The 14754-nt window shown below is 34.2% G+C and overlaps 3 protein-coding genes across 3 annotated transcripts; all 3 read left to right on the top strand.

Moving 5' to 3' along the window:
* Positions 1-827: 827 nt before the first annotated feature.
* LOC130874133 (taste receptor type 2 member 114-like) lies at positions 828-1748 on the top strand. Its single transcript, XM_057769529.1, has one exon. The coding sequence runs from the start codon at positions 828-830 to the stop codon at positions 1746-1748; it is 921 nt and encodes a 306-aa protein (XP_057625512.1).
* A 7468-nt stretch (positions 1749-9216) lies between these two features.
* Positions 9217-10155, top strand: LOC130884882 (taste receptor type 2 member 114-like). Its single transcript, XM_057786177.1, has one exon. The coding sequence runs from the start codon at positions 9217-9219 to the stop codon at positions 10153-10155; it is 939 nt and encodes a 312-aa protein (XP_057642160.1).
* A 3280-nt stretch (positions 10156-13435) lies between these two features.
* LOC130884935 (taste receptor type 2 member 105-like) lies at positions 13436-14365 on the top strand. The gene has a single exon (XM_057786267.1). The coding sequence runs from the start codon at positions 13436-13438 to the stop codon at positions 14363-14365; it is 930 nt and encodes a 309-aa protein (XP_057642250.1).
* The last annotated feature ends 389 nt before the right edge of the window (positions 14366-14754 follow it).

Consider the following 14754-nt stretch of genomic DNA (forward strand, 5'->3'; position numbering starts at 1 on the left):
GTCATTAAATAAAAGAACAAGACATAAAGCTAGAGGGAAACATATTGAGTGGGAACCTACCAGAGTTGAGGGGGAGAAATGAGGGTGGACTTTATATTTCATAGTATACACATATGAAATTCTACAAGAAAATGCTTTTTTCAAAATTAAATCAGTTTTTCAGAGTGTTTATAGTCATGGCAATTTATATGCTATTTTTATTAATATCTTTAAACTGTTTGTAAATAAATTATGATCATTTTTCCTTTTTGCTTTTCTTTTTGATTTTGTGATGATAGGATATCTTTTGTTCAAAAGAGATCTTAATTATGTTACTTAACCTCAAACCTTTGGGGTTGAGTGATGCCCCTGTCATAGTGACAAAAGATTTTGGGACTATGAGCCTATACCACCATGCCCAGCCCATGATGATCTGATATTGAGAAAGAAATGCAAAATATGATTTTGTTGTTTTGAATCCTCTCACCAGGTCTGACACTCCTTCTATTCCGCAATTCAATCTATTTAATGCAAAATGGACTCAGGAGGGTAAGTAAAACCCATGAAACAGAATCTTTCATTTGCTTATTAACAAATTACAAGGAGACATTTTAGAGCACATACATTCATGTAGACAGGCTAGGCTTTATAGAAGCAAGCAGAAGGAACTCTGGGGAGACAATTGTGACTTTATCACAATATATTCTTGAGACAATTTGAAATCTTTATTTATGGGAAAATATAAAATGGCATAAAATCCTCCATCAAGCAGTCAATTCATGAAATATTCTGCAGCAGGTAATCTGCAATAGTGCAAGCAGTAGTTGTAATCTTAGGAATTGGCAGAGATGCTGAGTACAGCAGAAGGCATCCTCCTTTTTATTTCAACTAGTGAGTCAGTACTGGGAATTTTAGGGGATGTATTTATTGGAGTTGTTAGCTGCAATTACTATGTCAAGAACAAGAAGTTGTCTAGAATTGGATTCATTATCTCTGGCTTGGCGATTTCCAGGATCTGTCTTGCATGGCTATTAATTATAGATGCATATACAAAGTTATTCTCCAGACAGTTGCTTTCTCCTGTCAATACAAATGAATACATGAATTATCTATGGGTCATTATCAACAACTTGAGTGTCTTGTTTGCTACCAGCCTCAGTGTCTTCTATTTTCTAAAGATAGCAAATTTTTCCCACCATATGTTCCTCTGGTTGAAGAGGAGAATTAATTTGGTCTTTATCTTCCTGATAGGATGTTTGCTTGTGACATGGTTACTTTCTTTTCCATTACTTGAAAAGTTGATTCAAGATAACAAAAGAAATACATCCCAACAGGTCCCCATTAAGAAAAGTGAGTTCATTATTGTCTGTGTTTTTCTGAATATGGGAGTCATTTTCTATTTTGTGGTGGCTGTAACTGCATGCTTCCTATTGATTATTTCACTTTGGAGACACAGAAGTCAGATGCAATCCCATGTCTCAATACTCAGAGACCTCAACAGAGAAGCTCATGTGAAAGCCATACAAGTTTTAATTTCTTTTATCATTCTTTATATACTGTATTTCATAGGTATGGCCATAGTTGTGTTGTGTTTGTTTATTCCAGAAGGCAAACTGCTATTTATGTTTGGTTTGATAATCACATTCTTGTATCCCTGCTGTCACTCCTTAATCCTAATTCTAATGAACAGTCATCTGAAGCAATCCTCTTTGCAGGTAGTGCGAAGATTAAAGTGCCTTGAGATAGGAACAGATCTCAGAGCCACATGATGGTCTGAAAAAAAAAAAATTAATGGTCCAGGATAATCCGGTGAAGAAATTCTTAAAGACAATTTTCATTTGCACTATGTTTTGTGAGATGTTTAACAGTATTATTGAACGTTATTGGAGTCTTCTGAAATGTTCTGACTGTCACTCAAGGAAGCATTTTAATTCTGTGTGTAAAGTCATCTGCTCATTTAATTGCTAGAGTCTACAACTACTTCACCCACACACCAGAGCAAAAGTACTGCTCGTCATAGACTACTCCATGTCATAAAGGAACAAATACAAAACCAAGAAACAAAAAAGAAGGCTTTGAGGTAAGCCTAACTAATGAAGCAAGGCTTTGTTGTCATTTACATGGCTTCCCTGGATAGTTGACACCCTTCCATAGGAAAACCCAAGGTAAACCAAGACAGACAGCTGTGATTGCTTCTAAATCCTGAAATTTTTCTTTTGTTTAATTTTCATTTACTTATTTTTAAAGTCCATTTTACATTTCAACTACAATTTTCCCCTCCTGTCCCCTTGGCTTCGCCTCTCCCTAACCCATCCCCCATCCATTCCTCCCAACAGGTAAGGTTTCCCATGGGGAGTCAACAAAGCCTGACACATTAAGTTGAGGCAGGACCAAGAAACTTTTCCACTGCATTAAGGCTGAGCATGGCATCCCACTATAGGGAATGGGTTTCAACAAGCTAGATCATGCACCAGGGGTAGATTCTGGTCCTACAGCCAGGGACCCCTCAGATAGTTCAAGTTTCACCCCTGTCTCCCACATATGGAGGACCTAGTTCAGTCCCATGGAGACTCCATAGCTGTCTGTCTGGAGTTCATGACTTTCCATGAGCTTTGTTCAGCTGTCTCTGTAGATTTCTCCATCATGACTTTGACCTACCTTGTTTATATATTCCCTCCTCCCACTCTTCAATTGGATTCTTGGAGCTTGGCCTGTTGCTTCATTATGGATCTCTGCATCTGGTTTCATCGGTTACTAGATGAAGGCTTTAACCACCAAGCTGATTACAGGGTAAAGCCAGGTTGGGCACCCTCTCCACTGTTCTTCTTACTGAGTGTTTGATGCAATAGCAATGGTCAGATCCAGCTTACAATTACAACAGCAGATCTGGCTCTTTGAAATTTAACTAGAGAAAGAAAGTAGAAAAGCTCTGTCCTATGAGTGGAAGATAGGACTAATGTACTGATGAAAGAAGTTTTTGAACTCTATGAATACAGTGACTTGAAATGAAGTGGTTGTAGATCATCTGGAACTAAAGAAAATTCTGCTGAAAAGCACTGCCACAAGACCTAACACAGTGTCTGACCAAAGCACAAAAGAATGAACAAAGGGGAGAATCTGTATGAGGTATGCAATGATCTGCCTTGGGGTTTCAAATGCATACACACACAAAGAAATTCTCCCACACACGTACATTCATATGCTCATGCACATGCAGAGACCACACACACACACACATACACACTCATGAACATATATTCATTTATAGAAATGTACATTCACAAATACATTTGACTTGTTGATTCTGAAGTTGAATTTTTTATGTTCAGTGTGGTAGATAAGTGTCTTATTTTGAAATTTATAGGATTTCATCATTCTTGTATTTATGGTCTAGTGCCTAGACATTTACATACATAAAAGTTTAACTCTTCTTATGTTAATTTTTCTAATTAATACTTTTGTATTTTTGAATAGTATGTTTGGAAAGTACAAAGAGAAAATATGGCATACTAAGAAAAATGTAGGCTAAAGGAATCTCATAACCACCAACCAGCACTGCAAAGGGTATTTGCAGAAATATGTAGGACAGAAGAGAAAAATAATTACATCCAATGGGTCATTCTGTGGTTAAACAACAAGATCTAAGCAAAAAAAAAAGCACCATAAAATCAGCAAAATGGAAGAAATCATGACATGTCTTTCAGTAATAACTTTGAATATTAATAGTATCAATAGGATCAACTCTCCAATCAAAAGACACAGATTAGCATTTACATTCAAAAACGGGATTTTTCATGTTGCTGCCTCCCAAAAACATATCTAAACACCAAAAATAAAAATTAAATTTGTATAAAATAATGGGAAAAGTATTCTAAGGAAAGGAAACCAAGAATAAGCAGGAATTACTATCACAATCTGATAAAATAGACTTCAAATCAAAACTATTCAAAAGAGATAAAGAAGGTTATTTCATACTGATCAGTGGAACCATCTATCAAGAAGATATTTCAATTCTAAATATATATGCAACAAATTCAGGCACACTTAATTTTATAAAACAACTCTTACAAAACATAAGGCATTGTATTAGTCCCAATTCATTATCGGTAAGTAACTTCAGTATGGCCTTGCCACCTAGTACACAAGTCATCCAAAAAATAAATGGACATTCTGTCTAAACAATAGGAAGAGCACATTCTTCTCTACAGCTCATAGATCTTTCACTAAAATACACCATATATTGGGACAAAAAGTAAATCTCAAACAATACTGAAAAATTAAATTTTTCCTGGTATTTTATCTGTCACAACAGAACAAAGCTTGATATCAACACCAATAAAAAGCACAAAATTATACACAGCTGTGGAGATTAAACAACCCATTATTAAATGATTGATGTATCAAAGAAGAAATTTTAAAATGGTAATTAAAAATGTCTAAAACTGAATGAAAATAAAAACACAACATAATAAAATATGTAGACTACAGTGAAGGAAATCTAAGAGGAAGTATTTACAAAATCAGAGAGAATCCAAATAAATAAACTCAGGATGCATATTTAGACCAGAGAAAAACAAAAACAAGTAACACCTAAGAACAGTAGTCATGGAAAATAATCAAGATTAGATAAAAATTTATATAAAAATAAATAGAAATAATCAATACAAAGAAACAATGAAGTTAAGATAATTTTCTGAAAATATTAACAAAATTGACAGACATTTACTCAAATAAACTAATAGAGATAAAGAAAACTCCAGTTAATTAAATCAGAAGTGAAACAAGGATATGATAACAGACATCAGTGAAACCCAGAGGACTATAAAGATATACTCCAAAAAATACACTTCACAAAATTGTAAATCTCAAAAGATATGGATAAAATTTTTAATGTCTATGAAATATCAAAGTTAAAACAAGAAGAAATGAAAATTTAAACAAGTTCATCTTTAGCAATGAGACAAAGACAACAATAGACAATCTTCAAACAAAAATTTCAAGATGTAGATAAATTCACTGAATACTTTTACCAGACTTTTTAAAAGAACAGAAACCAATGTTTCTCAAAATATGCCATGAAATAGGAAGGAGAAATGATACCAACTCTTTTTAGGAAACCTATTTTACATTAATATATAAATGAGATAAATATGAAATAAAGAACTCCCCGAAGAATATAGATATAAGAATTCTCAATATAATACTTACAAATAAAATTCAAGACACATTTTAAAAAATTAGGAAAAATATCTACCTTATGAACCATCAATACGACTTTTGTGTATAGACCCAAAGAAAGCTCAATCATACCACAAGATCATGTGCTCAATATGTTCATAGCAGCACTACTCATATTAGCCAGAACCTGGAAACAACCTAGGTGCCCCTCAATTGAAGAATGGGTAAAAAAAAAAAATGTGATGCATTTACACTATGTAGTACTACTCAGCAGTAAAAAAATAACGACAACTTGCAATTTTCAGGTAAATGGATGGAAATAGAAAAAAAAAACATATTGACTTAGGTAACCAAGACCCAGAAAGACAAATATAATATATATACACTCATAAGTGACTCTTATACATAAAGCAAAAAAATCTGCCTACAATCCAGAACTCCAGAGAACCTAGACAACCAAGATGATCCTAAGAGAGACATACATGGATCTAAATAGGAAGTTGAAAAAGATAAGATCTCCTGAGTAAATTGGTAGCATGGGGTCACGAGAGAAGGTAGAAGGGAAAAGGGGAGGGAGGGAGGGGAGCATAGAAAAATGTATAGTGCAATAAAACACAATGAAAAAAACAATAAAATAAAAAAGTCCACCATGAAAAAGTCAACTTCATTCCAAAGGTGCAAGGATGATTTAATATATGTAAATCAATAAACACAGTCTACCACATAAATAGACATAAAGACCATATGCAGAAACAATCCAACATGCTTTCAAGAAAAAAATTTTAGCAAGTGTTGACTCTGGGACAGAATAGGAACTAAATTTATCTCAGTGTAGGTGTTGAAATATTAATTTTGACATTCTTTGTAGAATGGTTTGCAACTGAAACTTTCAATGTTAATTCTAGGAATTGAGACCAAAAACCTCATTTCCCCAGGCTTATAAAAGAGAAAACAAAATGATTTATTATAGAAATTTAAAATTAAAATAGATGATATTAATTAGTAATGCATATAGTTTTGATTTATGTGCATTTTCAAAAACCTGGTAAATCTGTAACAATGTCATAAACTTCAGTACTCTTTACACTTGACAATGATGTAAGTGATACTTTTGTGTTTATTAAATATATGTTATAAAATATTACAGTGCTTCAAACAAAAAAAGAATATATACTCAAAACAGCATTCACTGAGTCAAGAAACTTTTATTAAATTTCGTAATTTGTATTGATTGCATAGATTTTCCTAAGAATTTTACTTCCACAACACATTCTAGAAAAAAATTAATTTCATTCATTTTTTAAATAGTCAAATGTAATAAAAAATGATAGCACATAAAAATCATTTTTGTTCATCTAAATACCTTTAAATATTGCGCATTAAAATTTTTTTGGCTGTTGTTATGAGCTTCTTATCCAGGACTACATGTATATATGCAACTGATAAATGGGAGATGCTGATTAAGATTGTGACATGTTTTAAAAATTATATATATGAGTGTATGTTTGTATATAATTGTCAGCAACTTTATGTCATATTTTCTTTTCATAATGGAATCATAAATGATGAAAACAATAAAGAGCATCATTTGGGTTCTGGTTATACTTACCTTGTATTAATAAGAAAATAGCACTATTTTATTAATTTTATAAAAAGAATGACTATATATGATGATTTTATTAAATGTTCAGCAAATGTATGAACTAATTCAAACTAGGTAAATTTAGAAGTTTCAGAGGAGTAGCAGAAGGGAGAAAACTATGTAAGTATCCAACAAAAAATTTAATGAAAGTGATTTCTATATAGACTGACAAAGACACTTTTGCATTGTTTTTGGAACTTCTTCATATGAAATATATATTATTTCTTGACTGCGATGGGTTAATCTTGCTACTTGGAAAATAAAGTTGTCACTCTACATTAATTTATCACTGATAGAAAGTACATTTTGTTAAAAGTGTTATGAGACTTGAGATTTTATTGCAATTAATTCAATTAGTGGCTTCAGGAAGTAATAAATAGTTTTCCTGGTATAAGGAAGAAAACTCATTGAGTACTTTAATAAAATAGATACTGACATTTGAACATAAATAACCATGAATCCTGTGCTATGATATCCAAAGTTTTTCCACAATTTATTGTCTGGGCCACAATGCAGCAATCGCAGACAAAGCCAGAAGAAAGTATATCTCACTTCTAAACCAGATTTGGAAGAAATACAAACAACATTCAGGAAGTCCCTTATGAACCTGAGGCTCATAGAAGTGCTGACTTACTAAATGTTGATTTTGACAATTTGGTCCAATGCTGTAATTCAACATAGACCTTGATTCTCACAAGTGTTCTTATTACCTTAGGAGACCATCTCTCAAGAACTACTACAGAAAAGGAAAAGCACATCCATGTCAAAATTATGTACAAAAGGAGCCCCTAGTTTCTATCCAAAGCACTAAATATGTTGTCAAATAGCATCAAAGCCTATAGCAGAGATTTCTCATTTTTCTGGAATGTGACTACTTGCTATTTCCACCAATATACTTGACAAGTATGTCTTTCTATGACTTTCTTTGCTCTGTTACTATAAAAAGTCATGATTTGCTTCCTCACAGGACCATGATACTCAGTGGGAAATTTAGGAGAACCTAAATCTTTGTTCCAGTCCAAAATAAGCTCTCTTACTCCTTTGATGTAAGAACTCTTTCTTTGGCCCTCAGTGTTTTTCTCCATATTCTTTCCTCTCTGTAACAGGGGATGTGCATACTAACAACTCTACCAATGAGTTTTACCATCCTCAACCAGTCCTTTGATGGCATCTAAGTTGAACTTCAGCTCAGAACAAATAACCACTAGCATAGTGTTTTATGTAGACTCCTTGCTATGGAATAAAACAGAACTGTGCTCTTATAGCATAGAGTAAGCATTATATTTATCATTGAACCACTATGTTTGTTTGCATATACATGGTCATTCTCTATACTATTTTATTTATTCCTTAAGTTGTGCTTATAAATAAAAATTATGGTGATTTTTCTCTTCCTTTCTGTTTATTTGGGATTAGGGAGGGTTTTCCCAGAAGAGATCTATCACTGTGTTACCTAGGCTGACCTCAAACCATGAAGACAAGCAATGCACCTGTCCCAAAAGAACAGAGAGCATGGACTTAAGTATGTGCCTAATGCCATCTAGTGATACTAACTTCCACATTTAAAAGATGAAAATCAATGTTAGATTTTGTGCTTTGTATCCTTTCTGTACTTATTTCTGAGAAACAGAATGTCTGGGGATGGTTTGTTTATATAATGTAGTACTGATACGGGTGTTCAGTGTAAGTCAGAACAAAATAGCTGACATCAAATCTGTGGGAAAACTCAAAAGTACAGCGATCTATTCTATACCAGTTTGGGATTGGGTACAACTTTTGTACAATTCATGGTAAAAAAAAAAAAAATGGCTTTGCAGTCAGAGAAACCTCATCTTGATTTCCTGTTTTACCTTGCTGCCATTAGTGTGGGGAGGGCCTAGGCCTACCTCTGTGTAGTCGGTATGCTGCTCACCTGTGTATACCCCTTGAGTACCAGAATGTGCTTGGGTTTCTGCTGTAAGATACTTGTCCTGAAGTCGTCATCAAGAGTGAACAAAGTATATCTGTTTAGTCTACCACTCCTCATGCTCTTATCAACTTCCCAGTCTCCTGTGACCTTCCATCTTTCCCACTGTCACACCGTGAACCTCACAACCTGACACTTCTTCAAATGCAAAATAGTCTCAACGGGACAAGCAAAATACACAAAAGAGAAACTTTCATTTACCTATTAACAAATTGCAAGGGAGGCTTTTAGTCTGTCCCATCTTATAGACAAGCTAGGACTTATGGGAGCAACTGGAGGGAACTCCATTATGACATTTCAGATTCCACTGCAAAGAATTTTTGAGATACATTGAAGTCTTTAAGGGAAGAAGATAAAGTCACTCCTTTATTGAGCATCCAGTAGATGGGACTTTTCTACACCAGATAATCTAAAACAGTTGCAGCAGAAGTCTTCTTAAAGATTGGCAGAGATGCTGAGTACAGCAGAAGGTGTCCTCCTTTCCATTGCAACTAGTGAGGCGATGCTGGGAGTTATAGGGAATGGGTTCATTGCTGTTGTGAACTGCACAGACTGTAACAGGAACAAGATGATATCTAAGATTGGTTTCATTCTTACAGGCTTGGCAGTTTCCAGAATCTTCCTTGTGTGGCTATTAATTTCAGAGGCATACATCAAGATATTCTCTCCAAACTTGCTGTCTTCTATCAACATCATTGAACTCATAAGTTATCTATGGATAATTATCAGTCAATTGAGTTTTTGGTTTGCCACCACCCTCAGTATCTTCTATTTTATAAAGATAGTAAATTTTTCCCACTACATATTTCTCTGGTTGAAAAGAAGAATTAATACAGTTTTCTTCCTCCTGATAGGATGCTTGCTTGTGTCATGGTTATTTACTTTCCCAGTAGCTGTTAAGATCATTAGAGATAGTAAAATGCAGTACATAAACACATCCTGGCAGATCGGCATGAAGAAAAGTGAGTTAATCTTTCGCTATGCCTTCACCAATGGGGGAACATTTTTATTCTTTATGATAATGTTAATTGTATGTTTTCTGTTAATCATTTCACTTTGGAGACACAACAAGAGGATGCAGTTGAGTGAATCAGGATTCAGAGACCTAAACACAGAAGCTCATGTGAAAGCAATAAAAGTTTTAATGTCTTTTATCATCCTTTTTGTGTTGCATTTCATGGGTGTTACCATCAATATAATATGTCTGTTCATCCCAGAAAGCAACCTGTTATTCATGTTTGGTTTGACAATTGCATTCATCTATCCCTGCTGTCACTCACTTATCCTAATTCTAGCAAACAGTCAACTGAAGCAAGGCTCTGTAAGAATATTACAACAATTAAAGTGCTCTGAGAAAGGAAAGCTGCATGACAGTCTGGAAGAGAAATGAAAAATCTGAAATAGTCCAGTAGAAAAAAAAATCCCTGAAGACCCTTTTCATTTGCTCTATGTTCTTTTATTGGTTTCAGCTATTCTCAAACATTGTATGAATCTTCTGAACTTCTGTGACAGAAGGAATCACATGGTGGGATTTCAATTTTATGTGCAGGTTCATTTGTTCAGTATGTCTTCTGATTCCTTCACTTCTTCCCATACATTTGCCAGAGGAAAACCATCAACCATATACTATCCTCTGTAAAAAAAAGACTCCATGGTGTGCCTAACATTCAAAACGAGACTTCATTGTGATTCCCTTTGCTTTCCTGGATCACTGGCACCCTTTCCCCAGGAGATTCAAAGAAAAGGAAACAAGACAGATAGTTAAAATCAACCTTGACATTTGGAACATGGAACCTTTGTGTACATTTTTTGCCCCTAATACAATGTTACCTTCATCTAGTTTGCTTTTTTGGATGCTTTTTGTTGTTTTTGTTTTTGTTTGGTTTGATTTAGGTTTTTGAGAAAGGGTTTCCCTGTGTAGCCCTGGCTGTCCTGGAACTTGCTCTGCCAACCAAACCTACTTTGAACTCAAAGATCTGCCTGCCTCTGCCTCCTGAGCACCAGGATTAAAGTTGTGTACCACCAACATTTAGCAAGTTACATTTATTTGTTTTTAAAGCACAAAGTTTTTATTACATTAGGTGTTTCATATAGTACTATGGTCATAATAGTGGATTTAGCTATTAAATAGTTAGAAAAACATGAAAAAATAGATCAAAGCACTCATGAAATGGTTCTTCAGTGCTAGTGATATCAACAAACAAAATTTCAATGCCAGACACTGCCTGTCAAGTTGCTCCAGAATTCAAAAACAAAACAGCCTGTTGTCATTATTCTTGCTTACCCACTAGAACTTTATTTTATAATAAGACCTTATTGAGGAAAACAGGACAGTCTTAGGTAATAGGACATGGAGACCAAGAATTTTAGTGACCTGGAAGAAAAAAGAAAAAGAATATATATATATATATATATATATATATATATATATATATATATATATGTATATGTATATATATATACATATATATATATATATACACCCAATGAAATAGCTAATAAAAATATCACACATATATTTGTGTATATATGTAAGTATACATGATGGAGGAGGGTCATCTTTCTATCTGTTGCTTTCATTGGTTAATTAATAAAGAAACTGCTTGGCCTCTGATAGGGTAGAATTAAGATAGGCGGAGTAAACAGAACAGAATGCTGGGAGAAAGAAGCCGAGTCAGGCGGTCGCCATGATTCTCCCACCGGACACAGACACAGGTTAAAATCTCCCTGGTAAGCCACCTCTTGGGGCTACACAGAATATCAGAAATGGGTTAGATAAATATGTAAAACCTAGCCAATAAGAGGTTAAAACTAATGGGCCAAGAAGTGTTTAAAAGAATATAGTTTCTGTGTAATTATTTCAGGTAAAGCTAGCCGGGTGGCGGGATGCAGCCCGCCGTTCCTATTATTACCTATACATATATATTTATATAGAGAGCTGATACTATATAAAATTAAGCCATCAATTGTAAGTCAGTATTTGCATAAAGAGACAACCTATATAATGAAAGTAAATCTTTATTGTTTAGCCATATAAGATTAATATGTATAATATATAAAGAGTTCAAAATACTAAATACCATCAAACCAAACAACTTAATAAGCAAATGGGCTGATAAGGTAAGCAAAAACCTCGCTAAAAAACCCACAAATGCCAAGAGTATTTCAAAAACTGTTCAACAACCTTGGCGATACAGGAAATACAAATTAAAACTACATTGAAATTCTATCTCATCCCAGTAAGAATGACTATCATCAAAAAAAAAATTACAGCAAATGCTGACAGTGGCATTGGGGAAAGGAGTTCTTCTACATTGCTGATGGAAAAGTAACTTAGCTTGACCTTTACAGGAATCGGTGTGAATGGTCTTCACAAGCATAAGAAAAACTATCACATTGCACATCCAAGGATTCTAAGTCATTGTACTACAAAGAAACTTAGACATTATGTCTATTGGCAGTCTATTCACATCTTCCAAGTTAAAGAACCTGCCTTGGTGTCCTTGAAAAGCAGAATAGATAAAGGAAAGGGAAATTGATTCTTTCCAAAGATTAGTGAAGTATGTAATCTGCAGAAAAATGGGTACTACCGGGGCAAACAAGATCAGACTCAGAAAGACAAATGTGGAGCATTTTCTCTCTGTGTAAATCAGCAATGAAAATAGCTATCCTGCAGAATGGAGAGAAATCATCATTACCTACCCATATATCCAACATAAGATTAAGATCTATAAGATGAAAAAAAAAAAACAGCAAAAAAAAAATCTATAAGATGACAACTTCAAATACTAAATGTTGAGAAACCAAACAATTTAGATTTTACATAGATAGAATGCATACGTAAATATATAAATGCAAACACACACACATAAACACATACACATGACATGAAAGTAGATGGAAAATTGTTCAGGAAATTGAAAAGAAAAAGAGATATAATGGGAGTTTAAAAATGTTAAAATTGTGATGTACATGAGTGCGAATATCTTTACGAAATCTAAATACAACTATTATGCACAAATACAGCAATTTGTTACTTTGAAACTTACAAAACCTACAAAGGAGCTTACATTTTAATTAAACATTAAATCAATATTTTAGGGTAAAGTGGCTCTATTTCTATATCTAATTAGTTTTATTTGTCTGTAGACAATAAAATTGTGATTATTTTCTCCTTTTCTGGATTTCCTTCTTTGTCCTTTTGTTTTAGAGCTACGGTATTTTTTTCTTTGTATGGGTTAGCTAGCTGCTCTCAAACTCACAGATTAAAGTAGTGCAATATCTCACCCCTCAAAGAGCATTTAGTATCTTGTACAACTCATGATGATGACTTCATATTTAAAGCAAGAAATTCAGTGTGGTTCTTGTTGTTTAACTTCTTAATATGTATATCTACCACTCATACTCTACTACTAGACTTATTACATGCAAAATAATCTTAGAGGTAAAAGCAAAATAAATGAAATGCAAACTGTCATTTGCCTATAAGCAAATTACTATAAGACATTTAATCTGCACACAGATTCCACCACAACATATTCTTGATGCACTGTGAAGTCTTTATTTCATGAAAAAAGGAAAAAAATCTAACAGGCAGTCAATATAGAAGACATTTGGCGAAAGGTAATCTATAGTAGATGTAACAAAGGCAACTGTGTGTATCTGCAGAGATGCTGAGTGCAACGGCAGGTGTCCTCCTTTCTGTTGCAACTGTTGAAGCTGTTCTGGGAGTTTTAGGGAACTCAGTTATTGCACTTGTGAATTGCCTGGACTGGGCCAGGAAAAAGAAGATCTCTAAGACTGGCCTCCTTCTCACTGGCTTGGCGACTACCAGGATTTGTCTTCTATGGATAATATCTTTAGATGCCTATATAAAGGTCTTCTTCCCAAGTATGTATAGGTCTTACAGTCTAATTGAAAGCATCACGTACATGTGGCTTACTGTGAATTACCTGAGTGTTTGGTTTGCTGCCAGTCTCAGCATCTTCTATTTTCTAAAAATAGCAAATTTTTCCAACTATGTATTTCTCTGGATGAAGAGGAAAACTGTTAAAGTTTTTTACTTTCTAGTGGGGTGCTTGCTAATCTCATGGCTAAGCTCCTTCTCACTCGTTGTGGAGAATATGGAGGGTAATAAAATGAAGCAAAGAAACAGAACCTGGGAGATCCACCAGGAGGGAAGAAAAGCAATTATTAATTATGTTTCAGTCAATGTTGGAGTCTTGTCTCTCTTTATGATGACCCTATTTACATGTTTCTTGTTAATCGTTTCTCTTTGGAGACACAGCAGGAGGATGCAATCACATGTCTCAGGATTCCGAGACCTCAACACAGAAGCTCATGTGAAAGCCATGAAAGTGTTGATTTCCTTTATTATCCTTTACATATTTTATTTTATAGGTATTTTAATAGAAATCATCTGCATGTTTATGCCAGAAAACAAATTGTTGTTTATTTTCGGTTTCACAATGGCATCCATGTATCCCTGCTGTCACTCATTTATTCTAATTCTAACAAGCAATCAGCTGAAGCAAAGCTCACTTAGGGTACTGAAGGGGTTAAAGTGCTGTGAGAAAGGAAAAGGTCTCAGAACCATGTGAAAGTCTGGAACAAAAACAGGTAGTCTGGAATAATAAAGAAGAAATCATGAAAGTTCATTTTAATTTGTACAATGTTCTTATATTGTGTTTGAGGATATGTTTTAGGTTCTTTTACATTTTAATTTATTATCCTGTGTGTGTGTGTGTATGCATGCATGTGTGTTTGTGTGTGACTGTATGCATGCAGCATGCATATGTGTGTGTAGGGAGTATAAGATGGGATAGATGTGTTGGTGATATTTTTAACATGGACAAATCAAGGAGTTGATTATCTCCTTCCATCTTGATATAAGGTATCTCTTTTATTGCTGTCACATTAATGCTTCTGGTTAGTTAAGAGCTTTTAGTCAGTTCACCAATCTATACCTCATTTCTTACATTAGTTATGG

Source organism: Chionomys nivalis, chromosome 1 (genome assembly GCF_950005125.1).
Source record: "Chionomys nivalis chromosome 1, mChiNiv1.1, whole genome shotgun sequence".
NCBI classification, from domain to species: domain Eukaryota; kingdom Metazoa; phylum Chordata; class Mammalia; order Rodentia; family Cricetidae; genus Chionomys; species Chionomys nivalis.

Excerpts from the sequence above, each read along its gene's own strand:
- LOC130874133 (XM_057769529.1), top strand. The coding sequence starts at position 828 with ATGCTGAGTACAGCAGAAGGCATCCTCCTTTTTATTTCAACTAGTGAG.
- LOC130884882 (XM_057786177.1), top strand. The coding sequence starts at position 9,217 with ATGCTGAGTACAGCAGAAGGTGTCCTCCTTTCCATTGCAACTAGTGAG.
- LOC130884935 (XM_057786267.1), top strand. The coding sequence starts at position 13,436 with ATGCTGAGTGCAACGGCAGGTGTCCTCCTTTCTGTTGCAACTGTTGAA.